Source organism: Bidens hawaiensis, unplaced genomic scaffold, assembly GCF_021521415.1.
Source record: "Bidens hawaiensis isolate Kalapana, Puna unplaced genomic scaffold, B.hawaiensis_p1.1 tig00045050_1, whole genome shotgun sequence".
Taxonomy (NCBI): domain Eukaryota; kingdom Viridiplantae; phylum Streptophyta; class Magnoliopsida; order Asterales; family Asteraceae; genus Bidens; species Bidens hawaiensis.
Window position 1 is genome coordinate 5,444 of NW_027505929.1, and position 16,885 is coordinate 22,328.

The window sequence follows — 16,885 nt, forward strand, 5'->3', positions numbered from 1 at the left end:
CATTTAATTTGGTTTGATAATTATTTTAAACATATAAAACACTTTGGCTGTGCACTGAAATAGCTGCACGTACCTTTCTATGTTGGAGGAATTTTTATGATTTTTATGTGCACTATAAAAATATAATAAAAATATATTTATAAACTTAAGACATTTATTAAACCCTGGTAAAAATTTGATAATTTATTTGTATGGTTTTCCTATGTAATAAAATACATCTTTACATGCTAAAATCTGCACGTTATACTCGTTATTGATCTATTCGTTCGTTTTAGGCTTAACCGGTGGCTGTCCATTCGAGTACCTTTCGGGGATGTTTTAAGTGAGGTTTTGCTCCATAATATTCCTAGGCATGTCTAATATAATATACTTTTGTATCGTGCACTTTGGTGCTCGTTTGATTGGTCAACTAGTGGTAGATTGAAAGCTAGGATTCGGTTGTCTAGAATAGTGAATTGTTGCGTTTAAGGCGAGTGTTGAAGTAATTAATGGCCAATTCAGTTTGGGTGACTTCGGTTCGGGTTACGGGCTGTTGGAAATTTATTTTTATAAGTATTGGGGCTGAATTGGTTGTCGGTTACTCAAACGGGTCAGTACAACGCGTATTCGCGTTTATTGAATAGTTGGTGCGTTGTGCTTGCGAGTTACCGACCCATTCAACTCATGTAGCGTCGTGTGGACTTGTTGGCTATGAATTTATCAAATTGGGTCCACACGGGGCTGAGTTGGATGTTAAGTGCCTAAACAACTCTTAAATGCACATATTAGTCTCACCTAGTGCTTCCGGGGGTAATTTGGGAATTCTTTGTTCTAGGGAGTAACTATGGGTTGCTTTGGTAAATATAAGGCCCTCGGGGCTTTTTTAATTGAACGTGGTGAGGTCGAGGCTCTAGGTAACTTGAACCATATTAGAACGCCTCATAGGATAAATGAGTCCCTTCGGTGTCGTTAGTAGCTATTGTATATAATCCGACAGGCGCATGAGTTGTGGAATTACTTAGGGGCCCTCTAGCTCGTGGTGACTTGGTGCCTCGTGTCAGGTGAGTTCATGATGCCCCTTTTTACTCTTTTCAAGTTTTGGGCTAGCATACACACCGTATTACAATCTTACCTGGTGTTACTCGTATAAACTCTTTGGATGGTATTACATAGCCTTATTTGTATTTGTGGACTTATGAAACTATGTGTGAATTATATTCTATGCCTTAGGATATTTGAGATTCGTTTATGGTCATATATTCCTTAAGGTTATATATATTACTTATGGCCTAGGCTCAAGGATATAGACTTACTCGTATCATAGCATGTCTTGAGATGATATTTATGTATGTATACGCATGTGTTACTTTATGACCATAGGCTTACTTTTAGTATGGTATATTTTGGAATGATGTGTGTGTGTGTGTGTGTATACACGTATGTTTATACATGCATTATTTTATGGCCAATTATTGGCGATGTTAATTAGTCGTTATCGACTAAGGATGTTGCGTATGCCTACTTTGTGTTTGCATATGGATGGATGGTGATCTTGGCCGGGCCAAACTATACTACTCAGGTTCTTAAATCATGTGGCGGGCCCTAGAAAGCCCGTGAGGGGGGAGGCTCGTGTGGCATGATCATCATCGGATGTTACGTGTTTAGGTTGTACGTGTGCTCGACCCTGATGTTATTACTTGGATGAGATGTTACGTGTTTGGGTTGTACGTGTGCTCGACCCAGATGTTATTATTTGGATGATATTTATAGGGACATAAATATATGGATGTATATAGATGTCTAAGTACGAATAGTTAGTGTTGATGATGGCCTAACTGTTCGTATCCCGTATTATATTTTAGACTATTGGAATGTTTTATAATCCCGTTTTTATATTTAAACCCTTGGAATGATTTATTTAAATGTCAATTATTAAAACTTGAACTCACTCAGCTCAAGCTGACTTTGTGTGTATGTTAGTGTTAGTTTCAGGTTTAGAGGAGGATGCTTACCGCTTGGACGTGCTCGAGACTACTTGGACGGTTGAAGGCATATCTAGTCGGAGATTAATTACGCAAACTGTTTTCTTTTCATTATTACTTTAAACATTTAAATTTTGGTTTTGGGCACTCTTCCCGGTTTTTGGGGATTTTGATTTTTGTTATTCCGCTGTTTAATTACTCTGAACTGATTTTAATAAGATGAACTTGTTTGGATAAAACGAAATGGTTTTCGAAATGAAATGAATTGTTTTGGGTTTAAGAATTTTGGAAGTTTCGTGTATGATCACCAACTGTAGGATTCCCGGGATTTGGGGTCTTACATATTTCTCAGTTTGAACATAAAAATCATGGTGTTACTCTCAAAGAAAACTCATGGGTTGAAGCTATGCATAAAGAATTGCTACAGTTCAAGAAGATCAATGTGTGGAGACTTGTGAATAAGCCGGAGAATAAGAAGCCGACTGGTACAAAGTGGGCGTTCAGGAATAAGAAGGATGATAAAGGTGTGATTATAAGAAATAAAGCGAGGTTGGTGGTATAAAGGTTTTCACAGCGTGAAGGTCTTGATTATGATGAAGTTTACTATCTCGTGGCTAGACTTGAAGCCATCGGTATCTTTTTGGCTTATGCGTCATATATGAACTTCAAAGTTCATCAGATGGATGTGAAAACTGCTTTCTTGTATGGAAAAGTGAAGGAAGAAATTATGTCATGCAATCACTAGTTTTTGAGGATCCTGATCATCCGACTATGTTTATTGCCTTGGCAAAGCTCTCTCTAGTCTTCATCAAGAACCCCGTGCTTGGTATGCTACTTTTGCAGAACATCTGTTGGAAAATGGCTATAGGAGAGGTGTTATTAATTAAATACTCTTTGTCAAACAAGTTAGTAACGATATGATCCTGGTCCAAGTGTATGTTGATGACATTATTTTTGGGTTAACAAGTGATGATCTGTGTAGAGAGTTTTCAAAGGTAATGCAAAATCGGTTTGAAATGAGTGAGTTAGGGGAGATGACATTCTTCTTAGGCCTAAAAGTTGAACAAAAGACAGATGGGATTTTGATTCATCAAAAGAAATATGCCCATGAGATTGTAAAGTTTAGGTTCAAGGATGCTACATCTTTCACCACTTCACGCGTGGAAAGATGACTGGTTCAAGGATGCTACATCTTTCACCACTTCTCCCATGAGATTGTAAAGTTTAGTTTTTCTTGGATCTACATTGGATCTCACCTGAATCGCCTCATCTATCCTCCTAAGGAGAAGTTTGGTTTCAAACACCGGTTCGAACAGGAGGAGTACGCCATGCTAATGTGCCTTGGATGATCCACATCTCTGGGTCAGGGTTCTTGCTCTTCCAACTCAGGAAGACTTCTTTCAATGGTTGGTCAAACTAAGAAAAACTATCCCACATACGGTTCGGGGGCCCGTGTTCTACTTATGGCTGCTTCTTTCCTCGGGCGCTACCCTGGATCATGTTGACATGAAGATCTTTGACTTCTTGATCTCCCGCCGTCATACCCAGTGTTTTGCTTTGCCCCTCCTCGAATGATCTTGGCCAAGTGATCCAACTTCCCATTCTTCACATACTTCTCAATGGTATCTTTGAGGTTGGTGCAATGATCGATTGTGGGACCATGCGCATCGTGGTAGTCATAGTATTTGGTTGTGTCCACGTTCGCGAGCTACTTGATTAGCTGCGGTTTTCTGAACTCAATGCCCTCGGAGAGCATCATCTCTGATGGGCTTTTGGTGAGTGGCGTCCAATGCTAGCGTTGTTGCGCCATTGCTTGTTTGCATTTTTGCCCGACAAGATAGTGCTGGTCAGATGAGGCGGGTCCCAGATTGATCATAGACCAAACGGACCCTGCCTTCTTATTCTGCCCTGCTTGATTGGTGTCATTTCGCGCATCACTGGGTGGTAAATCTCTACCGAGGTCTTCTCTGGTCTCGCATATCGCTTGGCTGCTGTCATGATGGCGTCCCAGCTTTGTGGCATTCCATCCTGACCTGTCAGGGTGCGCATAAGATCATCGCACCTGACATTTTGGCGGAAGGCTGCACACATGAGTTCTTCTCCTACCCCGCCGATATTGAGCGCTTCTTTGTTAAATTGAATAATAAAATCTTCCACACTTTCATTATCTCGACGGGTGACATTGAGGATGTCAGCTGGGTCACTGATATGTTGTTTCTGCTGGCTGAAATGTTGAGTGAATTTGTTAGCCAAGTCATCCCAGTTAGCGATCCGCCTTTTTGAAAGGCGCTCAAACCAAGCGTGCTCCGCGCCTACCAATGTTAGCGTAAACATGTGACACCAAAGTGGCATCCTCCATCCTGAGACCATCCCAACAGCAATGTAGGTTTGTAAGTGGTCATCTAGCTTATACAAACCATCATACTTCCCTACTGTTGGTGGGATCTTCGGGTTCTCCGGTAACGATGCCTCTGCCACCCGCTTGATAAATTTTGACATTCCCGCCGAGGCGGTTGGTCTGTATGGCTTGGAAAAGTCCATATTGGCACCTGGGTGGTATTCGATGAGTCTTTTGTTTGGCGTGTCTTGGGATCCGCCTTCTCGTGAGTATCTTCAAAATCTGCATCGTACTTTGACAAGTGGCGCGAGCGCTGATGCTGAATAACCAACTGGCTACCGCCTTGGCCCTCTTGGTTCCTTAGGGTCCAAGTGCAAGGAGCGCGACGTTAGCGCGGGGCAAATTCATTTTCTTCTTCTTCGTCGTTACTGCTTGATGCTCCCATGAATAGAGTTCTCGTCTTCGTCAAGACTGTTTGATGCTCCCAACGAACAGAGTTCTCAGTTGGAATCTTGATGAGAATTTCTGTTGCCTTTTTTCCATCAACTTTTCTTGCTCAGCTTCCCACCATTCCATGATGCTTGGTGGAAGCGAGTTTTGCGTTTGGTTCATGTGACGGAACCTAGTACAAGCCATTGTGGTAAAGTTTGATGGCTGGTTCATTGTGTTAACGGCGTCGTCTTGGTTTTCATAACGGTGTCTGGCATCGTGTTGACCCTTTGTTGGACAGCCGACGCGTTGTCTGTCGCTGGGGTGGATGCTTTCCCACCCATTTTAGCCGCGGAGCGTAAAGGGTTTGTGTATAGCTAGCTCTAGCCAAAGTACGGATGGCGCCAATGAAGAATCACTAGTTTAACCCGCGAGTTAGTAACATATCCCTTAGGTTGGTGTCTAGTCTTTCCCACGATGGTTGTCGTAATTCGGATAATATTCGTGTAAGCTCCTGCAAAACAGAACACCGTGAGCTCGTTACGAAAAGGGAATGAGGGGGGGGGGGTATTCTCGTAACCACCCTGCGCATGAGAATCAGTATTGATGGATGAATAAATACAAGTAATCACGCTACACTAGTGAGTGTTCTCGCTTTAAAAGTTCGATCCTTTAACCATTGACGTGTGAGTTCTATTTATAGTTGGATAGGAGAGACGGTATGGATTGCCTGCGGTGTTAAGTATTCCACCAATCACGGAGTACCCAAGTGCGCTCGGGAGGCTGGGGGTAGGGGTGGAAAATGTAACCCATGGGGTTGAATGGGCTGTATTAAAATGTATATAATGGGTCATAATTGGTTAAACTAAAAAAAAAAAGAAAATGATTGAAACGGGTCAAAACGGGTTGACATTTCTTTAGTTTTTTTTTTTGTTTTTTTAGTGGAACGAGAAAAACGTAGGAAACTTTTTAGTTTTTTTTTTACTTTTTTATTTTTTGATTTATATTTTGAGTTATGATTTTTTAATTATTTAATGGGGTTTTTTTGGAATGGGTCAAAATGAGTTGAGATTTCAGAATCCGCTCACTAAAATATTAAAAAAAATAATTAAAAAATCATAAATCGAAATATAAATCAAAAACTAAAAAAGTAAAAAACACTAAAACGTTTCCTCCATTTTTCTCGTTCTATAAAAAAAATTAAGAAATGTCAACCTGTTTTGACCCGTTTCAATCTTTTTTCTTTTTTTAGTTTGACATATTATATACATTTTAATACAACCTATGGGTCACATTCCCCTAGCTAGTGGGTAAAGTAGTTGACTGATGGTGACATTTGCTGTGTTGTACTGCTATTCATGTATTGTCATTCCCTTATTGGCTAGACATTCTTTTCATTGAGATGCTACCTTTTTTGTATCATGCTTATGAAGATCTTAGGTGCTACATTTCCCAAGGTGTCAGGGAATGTTTGGTGCTTGACCGGTTTTACTTTGGCGCCTATGATAGTGCCATGGCACTTGGGTGGGTCTTGTACCCTACCTCCAATGTTGTAAAACTCCCGAGTAGGCGGCCGAGTACTCCCTGATTACTTCCCGCCTAGATTGAGTACTCCCCGCCTCGGCCGAGTACTCCGTAGGTATTTTTCGAGTAATCCCGGACTACTCCCGAGTACTCGCAACTCCCCAGTCGATCGCCTGAGATTGCCTAATGACTTTTACAACCTTGCCTACCTCTTCAATCACATTGTTATCGGAAGTCACAATTTTTAACCTTGTAGATATGGACATCATTAAGATTGCAAGTTTAAAAATAAAAGAAGCTAAATATCAGTTTAAACCTTTAAAAAATCAAATCAATATTAAACAACTAGTTATCAGAATTTTTCTATTTCATATTCGCATCGTAGAAGTATGTGGAAAAACAAAAGGAATCGTGTAGATGTCGAAGATCGAATGAAAATAATGAAATAGGAATCCCCATGGGGGAGAGAATTCTCCAATGAAATCCCTTCATTTCCTTGTAGCTCTTTATACAAAAGTAAGTAAGATGGCGTACTTCTTCATCTTTAGATTCTGAATTAATCTTGTGGCCGACACCCAATCCTTTCATTTCCTTTCAACTCTCTCCCCGCTCATTGGCCCATATTTTGTTCCTTCACTTTTTACTTTTTCCTTAGCTCACCACTAGTTATATATTAAAAATTCTAATATAATTGTTTCCAGACTGAACACAAATTTTTACAAATCAATCAAAACAAAATAAACTCGTTATTCAATCTACAACAAATTGTACATATGAGAAAATGATTAAGATATCTTATTCGCATCTCCGTAAACTAAGAAAACTTAAGAAGAAAATTGTTTGCTTGTTTGTTTTTTTTTAACTATGTAAATTTATAACTATGTAAGTTAGGTGTAGGTAATATTACCTACACATGTGAAGTTGAAGTTAAAGGTTAAAATTGAGAAGCATTTGAACAAACTATTTTCATGATTCTTTATTTACAAAAAATACACATTTTTATTTAGAAGTATGGGATTAAAAATAATATGAATTAATAATAAAAACGTAAACCGATTTATGTCTTTTTGTTTTTGTTCACGCAATAATTTAGTGTTTTGTTGCGAATATTAGCCTATGTATGTATGTATGTATGTATGTATGTATGTATGTGTATATCATGCACATATGCATATATCTATATACATATCAATACAAGAAACGTAGCTATTAGCGGCGACAAAGGATTTTAGCGATGACATTTTCCGTGTTGCCGCTAACAGTTGATGTCGCCGGGCGCTGTCTTGGAGTGTTAGATCTAACTATTGAGAGAGGAGATTGATCAACAACTAGGGTTTGTTCATCTCTTCATCACCGATATGCATCCTTAACCCTAATTTTAAACCATAAATCTGACCTCCTCTCCTCCCTACTAGTTCCAAGCCATCATGCACCTAACACCACCTCATCTGACTACCTTTGCGGTAACCACCACCATCCTTTTCTCCACCGCCACACCACCTTCACCTCCACCACCCCTTTCTCCACCATTGCACCACCTGTGACCATCACTTCCATTGACGGCTAGTGCTTATCAATTGAAAGCTTCATGTGGAAAAGATTGAGAAGATGATCGCAGGCCCATGAAGGCCACCTCCATCAGTAGTTTTATTCAGTTGAAACTTCCGACATCTACCACCTTCAGTCGTTTTCTTCGATTCGCCTTTGGTAACCCAATTGCAGTCATAACCAAACATTGGTTTTCTTCATTGTATTTTGAGTAAAGTGTCATTTTCATCCTTATGGTTTGGCAAATAATGCGAATTTAGTCCAAAAAGTTTATTTTTTTTGCATATGGGCCATTCACGTTTCCCAATTCTTGCCAATAGCATCCAAATCACTAACCCCGCTAAATTTAAACGTTAAGTTAGGGGTAGACATGTCTTTTCACTCTTTCTTTATTATACGAGTAAAGCGCTAAAATCTTCCCTAATGTTTGGTCTCATTCGCCAATTTTGTCCAAAAATATTTGTTTCCGCAATTAGACCCTCGATGTTTCCCAACCATTGCTAATTTCGTTCAAATTGTTAACTCGGTCTAAAACGTTAACTCGAGATGTTATCGTCATTTTACATCTTTGTTACATTATTAATTTATTATTATTATTATTATTATTATTATTATTATTATTATTATTGTTATATATGTATTATTATTATTATTGTTATATATGTATTATTGTTATATATGTCATCGAACAAACACATAATAATAATAATAAGGATAAGGATATAAACAAACATTGAAAAGGACAGTAACACCATTGAATTAACGTTGAATTAAGACCGAGTTAACAATTTGGATGAAATTTGCAACGGTTGAGAAACATCGAGGGTCTAATTGCGAAAAAAAATATTTTTGGACGAAATTCGCAAATGAGACCAAACATGAGGGACGATTTTGGCACTTTACTCATATAATAATGAAAGAGTGAAAAGATGTCTAACGCTGACTTAACGATTCAATTTAACGGGATTAGTGATTTGGATGCAATTGGCAAGAATTGAGAAACGTGGATGGTCTATATACAAAAAATAAAACTTTTGAACTAAATTCGCATTATTTGCCAAACCACAAGGACCAAATGGCATTTTACTCTTGTATTTTTCTTTTTTTAATTTCAGTTATGTATCTCGTTTGTGTAGAAATCATATAATTATGTAAGACCGGTTTAATGAGAAATCTAACGTGTTTTGTTTCGTTTTCGAGTTCAATTTGATTAATTAATAACAAACTCTACTGCAAATTAATCATGTTTTGTTGCGTTAAAAATCTAAAAATTCGTCTCCGGAAGGTTTTACGGCAAAATAGTTGGGCATCAACATCAAGGTATTACCGGCGACTTGATTACAACAATAAGACCAATAAGGCTAAATAATTGGGCATCAACATCAAGGAATTTCAAAAACTATATACCAAAACTAAATGGAAAAGAGGAACGTCAGTGTACGTTTAGATGAGGTTATTTCATTTCAATTCTTATGTAGTCTTACAAGTTACACCTGACCTTAGTACTTCACACAAAGTGTTCTTATTTCTTTGCAAGTATTCTTCCAACATACAGCCTTTTTATACGTTTAACATAAAATCATATAAAGAAGGCTATTAATTGTAATATGTTGCAGATGTGTTTATAGAGTCATTCGTATCGATCCATTGACATGTCACTCTTCTTATCTCCTTCGTCCACCGAACCCGCTTTCACGTTGGCAGTTGAAGTAGACCGCAGCCACAGGAGAGCCAAGGTTGTAAAGCTCGGCAAAGTCTCTTGTGTTGAAGTTCTGGCGCCACCCTGGGGCGTATACAGTTTGTCGACCTAATTGACGGAACAGCACGAAAACCATACGATGAATTCCCATTGATGGTCTTGGACTCTCGTAGCAAACGATTTCTTGACCTACAATAATCAGGAAAAGAATGTGTAAAAAAATTGATTAGGTATTTGTTTGATAGTTTTATATTAAATTTTGGGCATAATATTCTCGGTGACTTTGAATAGTGAAATCCTTTTGAAATTCCTATATATGCTAAAGATTGCATAAGCGAATCGGTAAACAAGAAAAGAATATGTTGACTGTCTAAGCCCAATGATTTTGAACGGCTTTCTGATTCATAAAAACCTTCTTGAATTCCATCTTGATCAACAATCACACTCACGCACGGACATATTATCCAATTAATAACAAACTAACTCGATGATAGAAACTTGGTTAAAACTAAACAGAAAGTAAATTGCTTTAGCGTACTAAGACCAACAAACGAAATAACGAAACATAAACAAATAATCAAAACGTACAGCCCACTAATGAATTAACGGGTTACAGACTATTGAGCAGACTTTACCTTATTTACCATTGAAGAAACACTAATCGACCCCGGGCAGATTACGGATAATCTGGGGGTTAAATAGATGTTTCCCACGAGGGTTAGGTCCGGCAAGATGGTTATTCTTCAGATGACCTGCAAAACAGACACCGTGAGCTCGTCACTGAGAAGGGGGGTACCTCCTTGTGACCACCCTCCGGCGTGAGAATCAGACTAGATTGCTCTTGAATATAAGTGTATATTAAGAGAAATGACTAGAGTAGATATCAGATAATATATGAAGATATAAGATAATGATACCGTTCCAAGGTGTTGGAGTATTTATAGCCGAAGGTAGGTTTCCAAGCAGGTACAGCCGGCTGAATAGTATTCATGTTCTACCAACTGTGGGCTACGCACGTGCCATGCTGATGGTTGGTGGGTAGGCAGCGGCTGATAGTGACCAGGCCGGCTGTGTACTATTCCTTTTCCACCAACTGCAGGCTATGCACGTGCTACGACAGGTTGGTGAGTAGGCAGCGGCTGATAGTGACATTAAGTAGTAGAGCGTGCTGCTCGTCGTACTGTTGTCAGTGAGCTGTCGCAGCTTTGGTCAGATCTTTTGTCCATACCTTGGCAGGTACAGTACAAAAGATCCTCCAGTAGCGTACGGATTGGCTCATTTGGGCGGGAGTTTTCCCGGCTTTGGGCGGGAGTATTCCCGGCTTTCTCACTCCTTCTTCAGGTGACATTGTTGAATTATTTAAGAGTTAGTGCCTTGTGCGTGTAGCCTTGCTGCGCGGGTAGCCTTCCCTGATGGCTAGTATCCGTTGCTGCGGGAACAGGCGGAGTACGTTGACCATTGGGAGGCTTTTCCTGTGGGAACAGCTTGCGTACTGCGCGTAAGGACGTCACGTCTCTGAGCATGGTGGGTCATGCGGATCCAGTTGGTTTTTGCGCAGACGTCTCTCTTCAAGGTGAGTCTTGCGAGTTTAGTCTTTGCGCAGACGTCCCTCTTGAAGGTGAGTCTAGCGGGTTCAACTGCGCAGACATCCCTCTTTGAGGTGAGTCTTGCGGGTCCAACTGGGCTCTGCTGGGACCTACCTCTTCAAGTCCCCCCAGTCCAATGTTCTTCTCATGAATTGTTAATAAGTGAGGTGAACTTTTGGACTTGAGCAAGGGGTTTTGAAAAGGGTTTAGTTTTAAGGTTCTCCGCGGGGATTCTTCCCGCGGGTTTCCTAATGTCACGTGCAGAATTTCTCACTGTTCTGCTTGATCTTTGGGTATGATGCGGGTAAGTGTGTAACCTCCTCGCAAGTCGGGAGCGTTGAGTTTCACTTGTGTAGATTCTCCACGGGGTTTTGGTAGTTTTAAACATAGTGATCAATTATGTTAAACAACCAATTCCATCTTGGAGCTTCCAACAATCTAGTTCTCAACGTTCCCGCTATGCGGGGGTGTTATATCCCTTTCCGCAAGCATGGCCCAGAAGATCCTTCTTGGTTTCAATTCCCTGCGGAGTGCTAAGTATGTGAAGGGTTTCGCCTTGACACTGTACCCGCACTCGCCTTATAGTTACTTTAATTCCAAGGCATTCCTGGCTTCAATTCCCTGCGGGTGCTAAGTATGTGAAGGGTTTTGCCTTGACACTGTACCCGCACCCGTCTTATAGTTACTTGGTTGTCGAGGTATTCTTGGCTTCAATTCCCTGCAGGTGCTAAGTATGTGACGGGTTTTGCCTTGACACTGTACCCGCACCTGTCTTATAGTTACTTGGTTGCCAAGGTAAGGGGTATAGTCCCGCTTACTTTTGAATCTTTGTGACTTGCGTTATAAACGTTACATGACTTGCGCATGCATATTTTAGTTTATTTTAGCAATTTTCCCAGTGTTTTGAATAAGTTAACCGTTCGACGCGTGGTTGTCAATAGGTTAGTGTTCAGTTTCCTCTATCATGATTGTGCGGGTAGGACCGTCACTTTCATTTAGTGGGATGACCAATCTTCACCTATAACTGACCTGCGTGGAGGTTTGTCGTTTTTTGTGTTTATGCGGGTTTTGCCGCCGTCCACACGCAACGACTTCTTTCCATATTTATGCGGTGAATACCGGCATATCAGTGTGGAAAGTTCATAAGTATAAATGTAAGACCATCAGCGTCAATGTGATAAGGAGAATCATTTCCATTAGAAGTGGCTTTGGGCCTTTTCTTTACAAGTTTGGAATTGATCTACATGCAACCTGTGTAATTGAACTCCCTTCCATGTTCTTGGGATGGGGGTGTCATCGAGCCTTTCGAGCCGATATTCACCTGGTTCAGAATCTCGTTGTTTACGCAGTATGTAGTCTCCAACATTGAAGCTGCAGTTTCATTCGTGTTTTCCCCAACTGGGGTTCTACACGCATTAGCCTGCTCAGCGTTCATTACGCCACGAGGTGCGTGAGCGTTCCTTGGTTTGAAGGTTTCTTCGAAATTCCTTCTCGGTTGGAAGTCCGTTTCCTTACACTTCCCTTTCGCCCTATGGCGAGGGTTTGCGTTGGTGTCGGATTCCTCCGAGTACTCGCACTCACTACTCATGTTGAGCTGTTGAGTGCTTCCAAATTCGTCAGCCTGTTGGATGGAACGTAAGCGTTCGTCCAACTCAGCTTGGAATTCCTTCTGACGTGCTTCCGCCCACGCTTTAACTTGTTCAAGTGTTTGGCGGGGGAGCCTCGTCTGTTGTCTTTCCACCTGGGTATCAATGAATCCCAGGGGATGATTGTTTACTGCACTTGCCCCGGCTTGGGTAACCGGGGTAGTGTTCGTAAAATTTACTGCACTTGCCCCGGCTTGAGTAACCGGGGTAGTGTTCGTAAAATTTGTGTACTCGCCGGTGTTCCTCCCAGTATCTGGGGTTGTGATTACCGGGGTTTCTTGGTCACTCGCTGGCCTTGGGACCGGAGTAACGTTAACCATCTTTCCAGAAGTTTTGAAAAAAACTGAAAAAGATTCAAGTTCTAGCTTTTATGCACGGATGGCGCCAATGAAGAAACACTAATCGACCCAGGGCAGATTACGGATAATCTATGGGTTAAATAGATGTTTCCCACGAGGGTTAGGTCCGGCAAGATGGTTATTCTTCTGATGACCTGCAAAACAGACACCGTGAGCTCGTCACTGAGAAGGGGGGTACCTCCTTGTGACCACCCTCCGGCGTGAGAATCAGACTAGATTGCTCTTGAATATAAGTGTATATTAAGAGAAATGACTAGAGCAAATATCAGATAATATATGAAGATATAAGATAATGATACCGTTCCAAGGTGTTGGAGTATTTATAGCCGAAGGTAGGTTTCCAAGCAGGTACAGCCGGCTGAATAGTATTCCTGTTCTACCAACTGTGGGCTACGCACGTGCAATGCTGATGGTTGGTGGGTAGGCAGCGGCTGATAGTGACCAGGCCGGCTGTGTACTATTCCTTTTCCACCAACTACAGGCTATGCACGTGCTACGACAGGTTGGTGAGTAGGCAGCGGCTGATAGTGACATTAAGTAGTAGAGCGTGCTGCTCGTCGTACTGTTGTCAGTGAGCTGTCGCAGCTTTGGTCGGATCTTTTGTCCATACCTTGGCAGGTACAGTACAAAAGATCCTCCAGTAGCGTACGGACTGGCTCATTTGGGCGGGAGTTTTCCCGGCTTTGGGCGGGAGTATTCCCGGCTTGCTCACTCCTTCTTCAGGTGACATTGTTGAATTATTTAAGAGTTAGTGCCTTGTGCGTGTAGCCTTGCTGCGCGGGTAGCCTTCCCTGATGGCTAGTATCCGTTGCTGCGGGAACAGGCGGAGTACGTCGACCATTGGGAGGCTTTTCCTGCGGGAACAGCTTGCGTACTGCGCGTAAGGACGTCACGTCTCTGAGCATGGTGGGTCCTGCGGATCCAGTTGGTTTTTGCACAGACGTCTCTCTTCAAGGTGAGTTTGAAGAGGTAGGTCCCAGCAGAGCCCAGTTGGACCCGCAAGACTCACCTCAAAGAGGGACGTCTGCGCAGTTGAACCCGCAAGACTCACCTTCAAGAGGGACGTCTGCGCAAAGACTAAACTCGCAAGACTCACCTTGAAGAGAGACGTCTGCGCAAAAACCAACTGGTTCCGCAGGACCCACCATGCTCAGAGACGTGACGTCCTTACGCGCAGTACGCAAGCTGTTCCCGCAGGAAAAGCCTCCCAATGGTCGACGTACTCCGCCGCAGCAAGGGATACTAGCCATCAGGGAAGGCTACCCGCGCGGCAAGGCTACACGCACAAGGCACTAACTCTTAAATAATTCAACAATGTCACCTGAAGAAGGAGTGAGCAAGCCGGGAATACTCCCGCCCAAAGCCGGGAAAACTCCCGCCCAAATGAGCCAGTCCGTACGCTACTGGAGGATCTTTTGTACTGTACCTGCCAAGGTATGGACAAAAGATCTGACCAAAGCTGCGACAGCTCACTGACAACAGTACGACGAGCAGCACGCTCTACTACTTAATGTCACTATCAGCCGCTGCCTACTCACCAACCTGTCGTAGCACGTGCATAGCCTGCAGTTGGTGGAAAAGGAATAGTACACAGCCGGCCTGGTCACTATCAGCCACTGCCTACCCACCAACCATCAGCATGGCACGTGCGTAGCCCACAGTTGGTAGAACAGGAATACTATTCAACCGGCTGTACCTGCTTGGAAACCTACCTTCGGCTATAAATACTCCAACACCTTGGAACGGTATCATTATCTTATATCTTCATATATTATCTGATATCTGCTCTAGTCATTTCTCTTAATATACACTTATATTCAAGAGCAATCTAGTCTGATTCTCACGCCGGAGGGTGGTCACAAGGAGGTACCCCCCTTCTCAGTGACGAGCTCACGGTGTCTGTTTTGCAGGTCATCAGAAGAATAACCATCTTGCCGGACCTAACCCTCGTGGGAAACATCTATTTAACCCCCAGATTATCCGTAATTTGCCCGGGGTCGATTAGTGTTTCTTCAACCATCTACAATTAATTAGCTATTTATATTTCTCTTTTCTCACCTTAACTCCACACATGAAAATAAAAATGAAGAAACAATCTAAAGTAAAACCCTAAATGGGAGCATACGTTGTCTTGGATGCATATTTGTTGCGGTTTGCACCATTAAAGAGCCTTGTAACTGGTTTTGGTAGAAAGAAAAGCATATAACAAAGTTGCAAACATTTTAAATAGTCTGGACAGAAAAAAACAACTCACCAAAGCGTGCTCCTGTGGTCGCTGGAATATCAGTCACCAACCTATATGGTTTGCAGAGAATAAAGTGTCATAAAAAAACAAAAGATTACACTGATCAGAATACAACATCATATATGACATAGAAAGTTGTATATATTTTGATTCTTCCAAGAATGTTTTCTGTACAACAGATGAATATATGTAACCAAAAAAGCTCACATTGTTTTGGACAGCGACATCGTATAAAAATCTAGACACTAAAAGTTATATATATAGGAGAAAATAGTTGGCCAATGAGCTGAAGATTAAAACCAAAAGTTTTGCATATCCAGGATTGCCTTTTTGTTTATGTGGTAGCTACTTCAAAGACATGAAAGTTACTTATATGTGGCCAAGATGTAACTTATAATTTATCTCAATTAATTAGTTACTCAACAAAAGCAGATGCATGCTTGCCTTACGTTTTTGACATCTAACATCTTAAAAGAAACATTCTTTTTTGCCAGGTTTTAAAAGAATTTAAAACCATAAACAATCAGTATTCTTTATGTGCATTTAATGCCATGAAAGCCATTTATATATGTGCTAAGAATTCTACTTGTAAGATTTTATTCTAAAATGATTAAATTCAGTGAAAAGCACAGCTTACCAATGCAAGTATTCCCTAAGGTTAGGGTCACTTGGACTTGGAGCATCAGGATCCACCATAACCTAAATATCAATAATGTATCTATCGTCAGCTTAGTATATTATGCTCAATCTACTGTTGTAGTTGTGCAGGTTCATGAGTTAAAAAGCGAACATAAACTAGTAATAAAGAAGGAAACCAAACATACTAAAGTGTGAAAAGCACGCAGGTCGTCACCTCCAATATCAACCCGGGGCTGGTTCACCACCTGAGACGGTCTTAGCGTGCACCCGTTGCTAACTTCCCTATCATTGTAAGTAACAGTAAGGTTAATTGACCTGCTGAAACTATCAATGACATCTCCAATCACGCGTCCAACAACCAACGGGTCCCTCTCCCTCCTCGTCATATAAAAATAGGAATTTTGGTGAACTTTTATATATGATGGGGGTTGTTTCTTTCAAATCTGTTGGTTTATGTATATCATAGTATAGGTGGTGTTATGTATTTATAGGAGATATTGTAGTCCAGAAATATAGTATGTGACAGCATACCTCGCACACAAACATATTCTGTTTGAGATGTGATCGATGAGTTTAAGATATCAGCGATTCCCATAAGAAAGATAAACCGGTGGAGAAGGCAGAGTGACAGAAGGATCAAATCCGTTACCTTTTCAATTCATACATGGTTAACTAGGAATCTTGGACAATATTTGTATGTCATCGCCTCAAATATTCTATATAGCAGTTAAATTATTACTTATGGTGTAAACATTTCTCCAATTGAAAAAAAGGGTAATTTGGGACAGGTATATGCTTCACTATCAGTAGTTATCAAATTGCATTTAATAATCTTATCTCAACAACCACCTAAAATCCATAACTCAAACCATGTAACAAGGACAGAAAAGTCAATTTTGGGAAAATGGTAG

General features: G+C 41.1%; 1 protein-coding gene across 1 annotated transcript; it reads right to left on the reverse strand.

Annotated features, from left to right (window-relative positions):
* Nucleotides 1–9,448: 9,448 nt before the first annotated feature.
* Nucleotides 9,449–16,506, reverse strand: LOC143615990 (protein HEADING DATE 3A-like). The gene is made up of 4 exons (XM_077088965.1): nt 16,160–16,506; nt 15,973–16,034; nt 15,345–15,385; nt 9,449–9,688 (listed from the first exon to the last, which is right to left on the reverse strand). The coding sequence occupies exons 1-4, from the start codon at nt 16,358–16,360 to the stop codon at nt 9,465–9,467; spliced, it is 528 nt and encodes a 175-aa protein (XP_076945080.1). The 5' UTR covers nt 16,361–16,506; the 3' UTR covers nt 9,449–9,464.
* Between the last annotated feature and the right edge of the window lie 379 nt (nt 16,507–16,885).

Excerpts from the sequence above, each read along its gene's own strand:
- LOC143615990 (XM_077088965.1), bottom strand. The coding sequence starts at position 16,360 with ATGACGAGGAGGGAGAGGGACCCGTTGGTTGTTGGACGCGTGATTGGA. Across the intron at positions 16,035-16,159 it reads TGCGTGCTTTTCACACTTTA|GTTATGGTGGATCCTGATGC; the intron begins GTATGTTTGGTT and ends ATTGATATTTAG. Across the intron at positions 15,386-15,972 it reads CTTAGGGAATACTTGCATTG|GTTGGTGACTGATATTCCAG; the intron begins GTAAGCTGTGCT and ends CAAACCATATAG.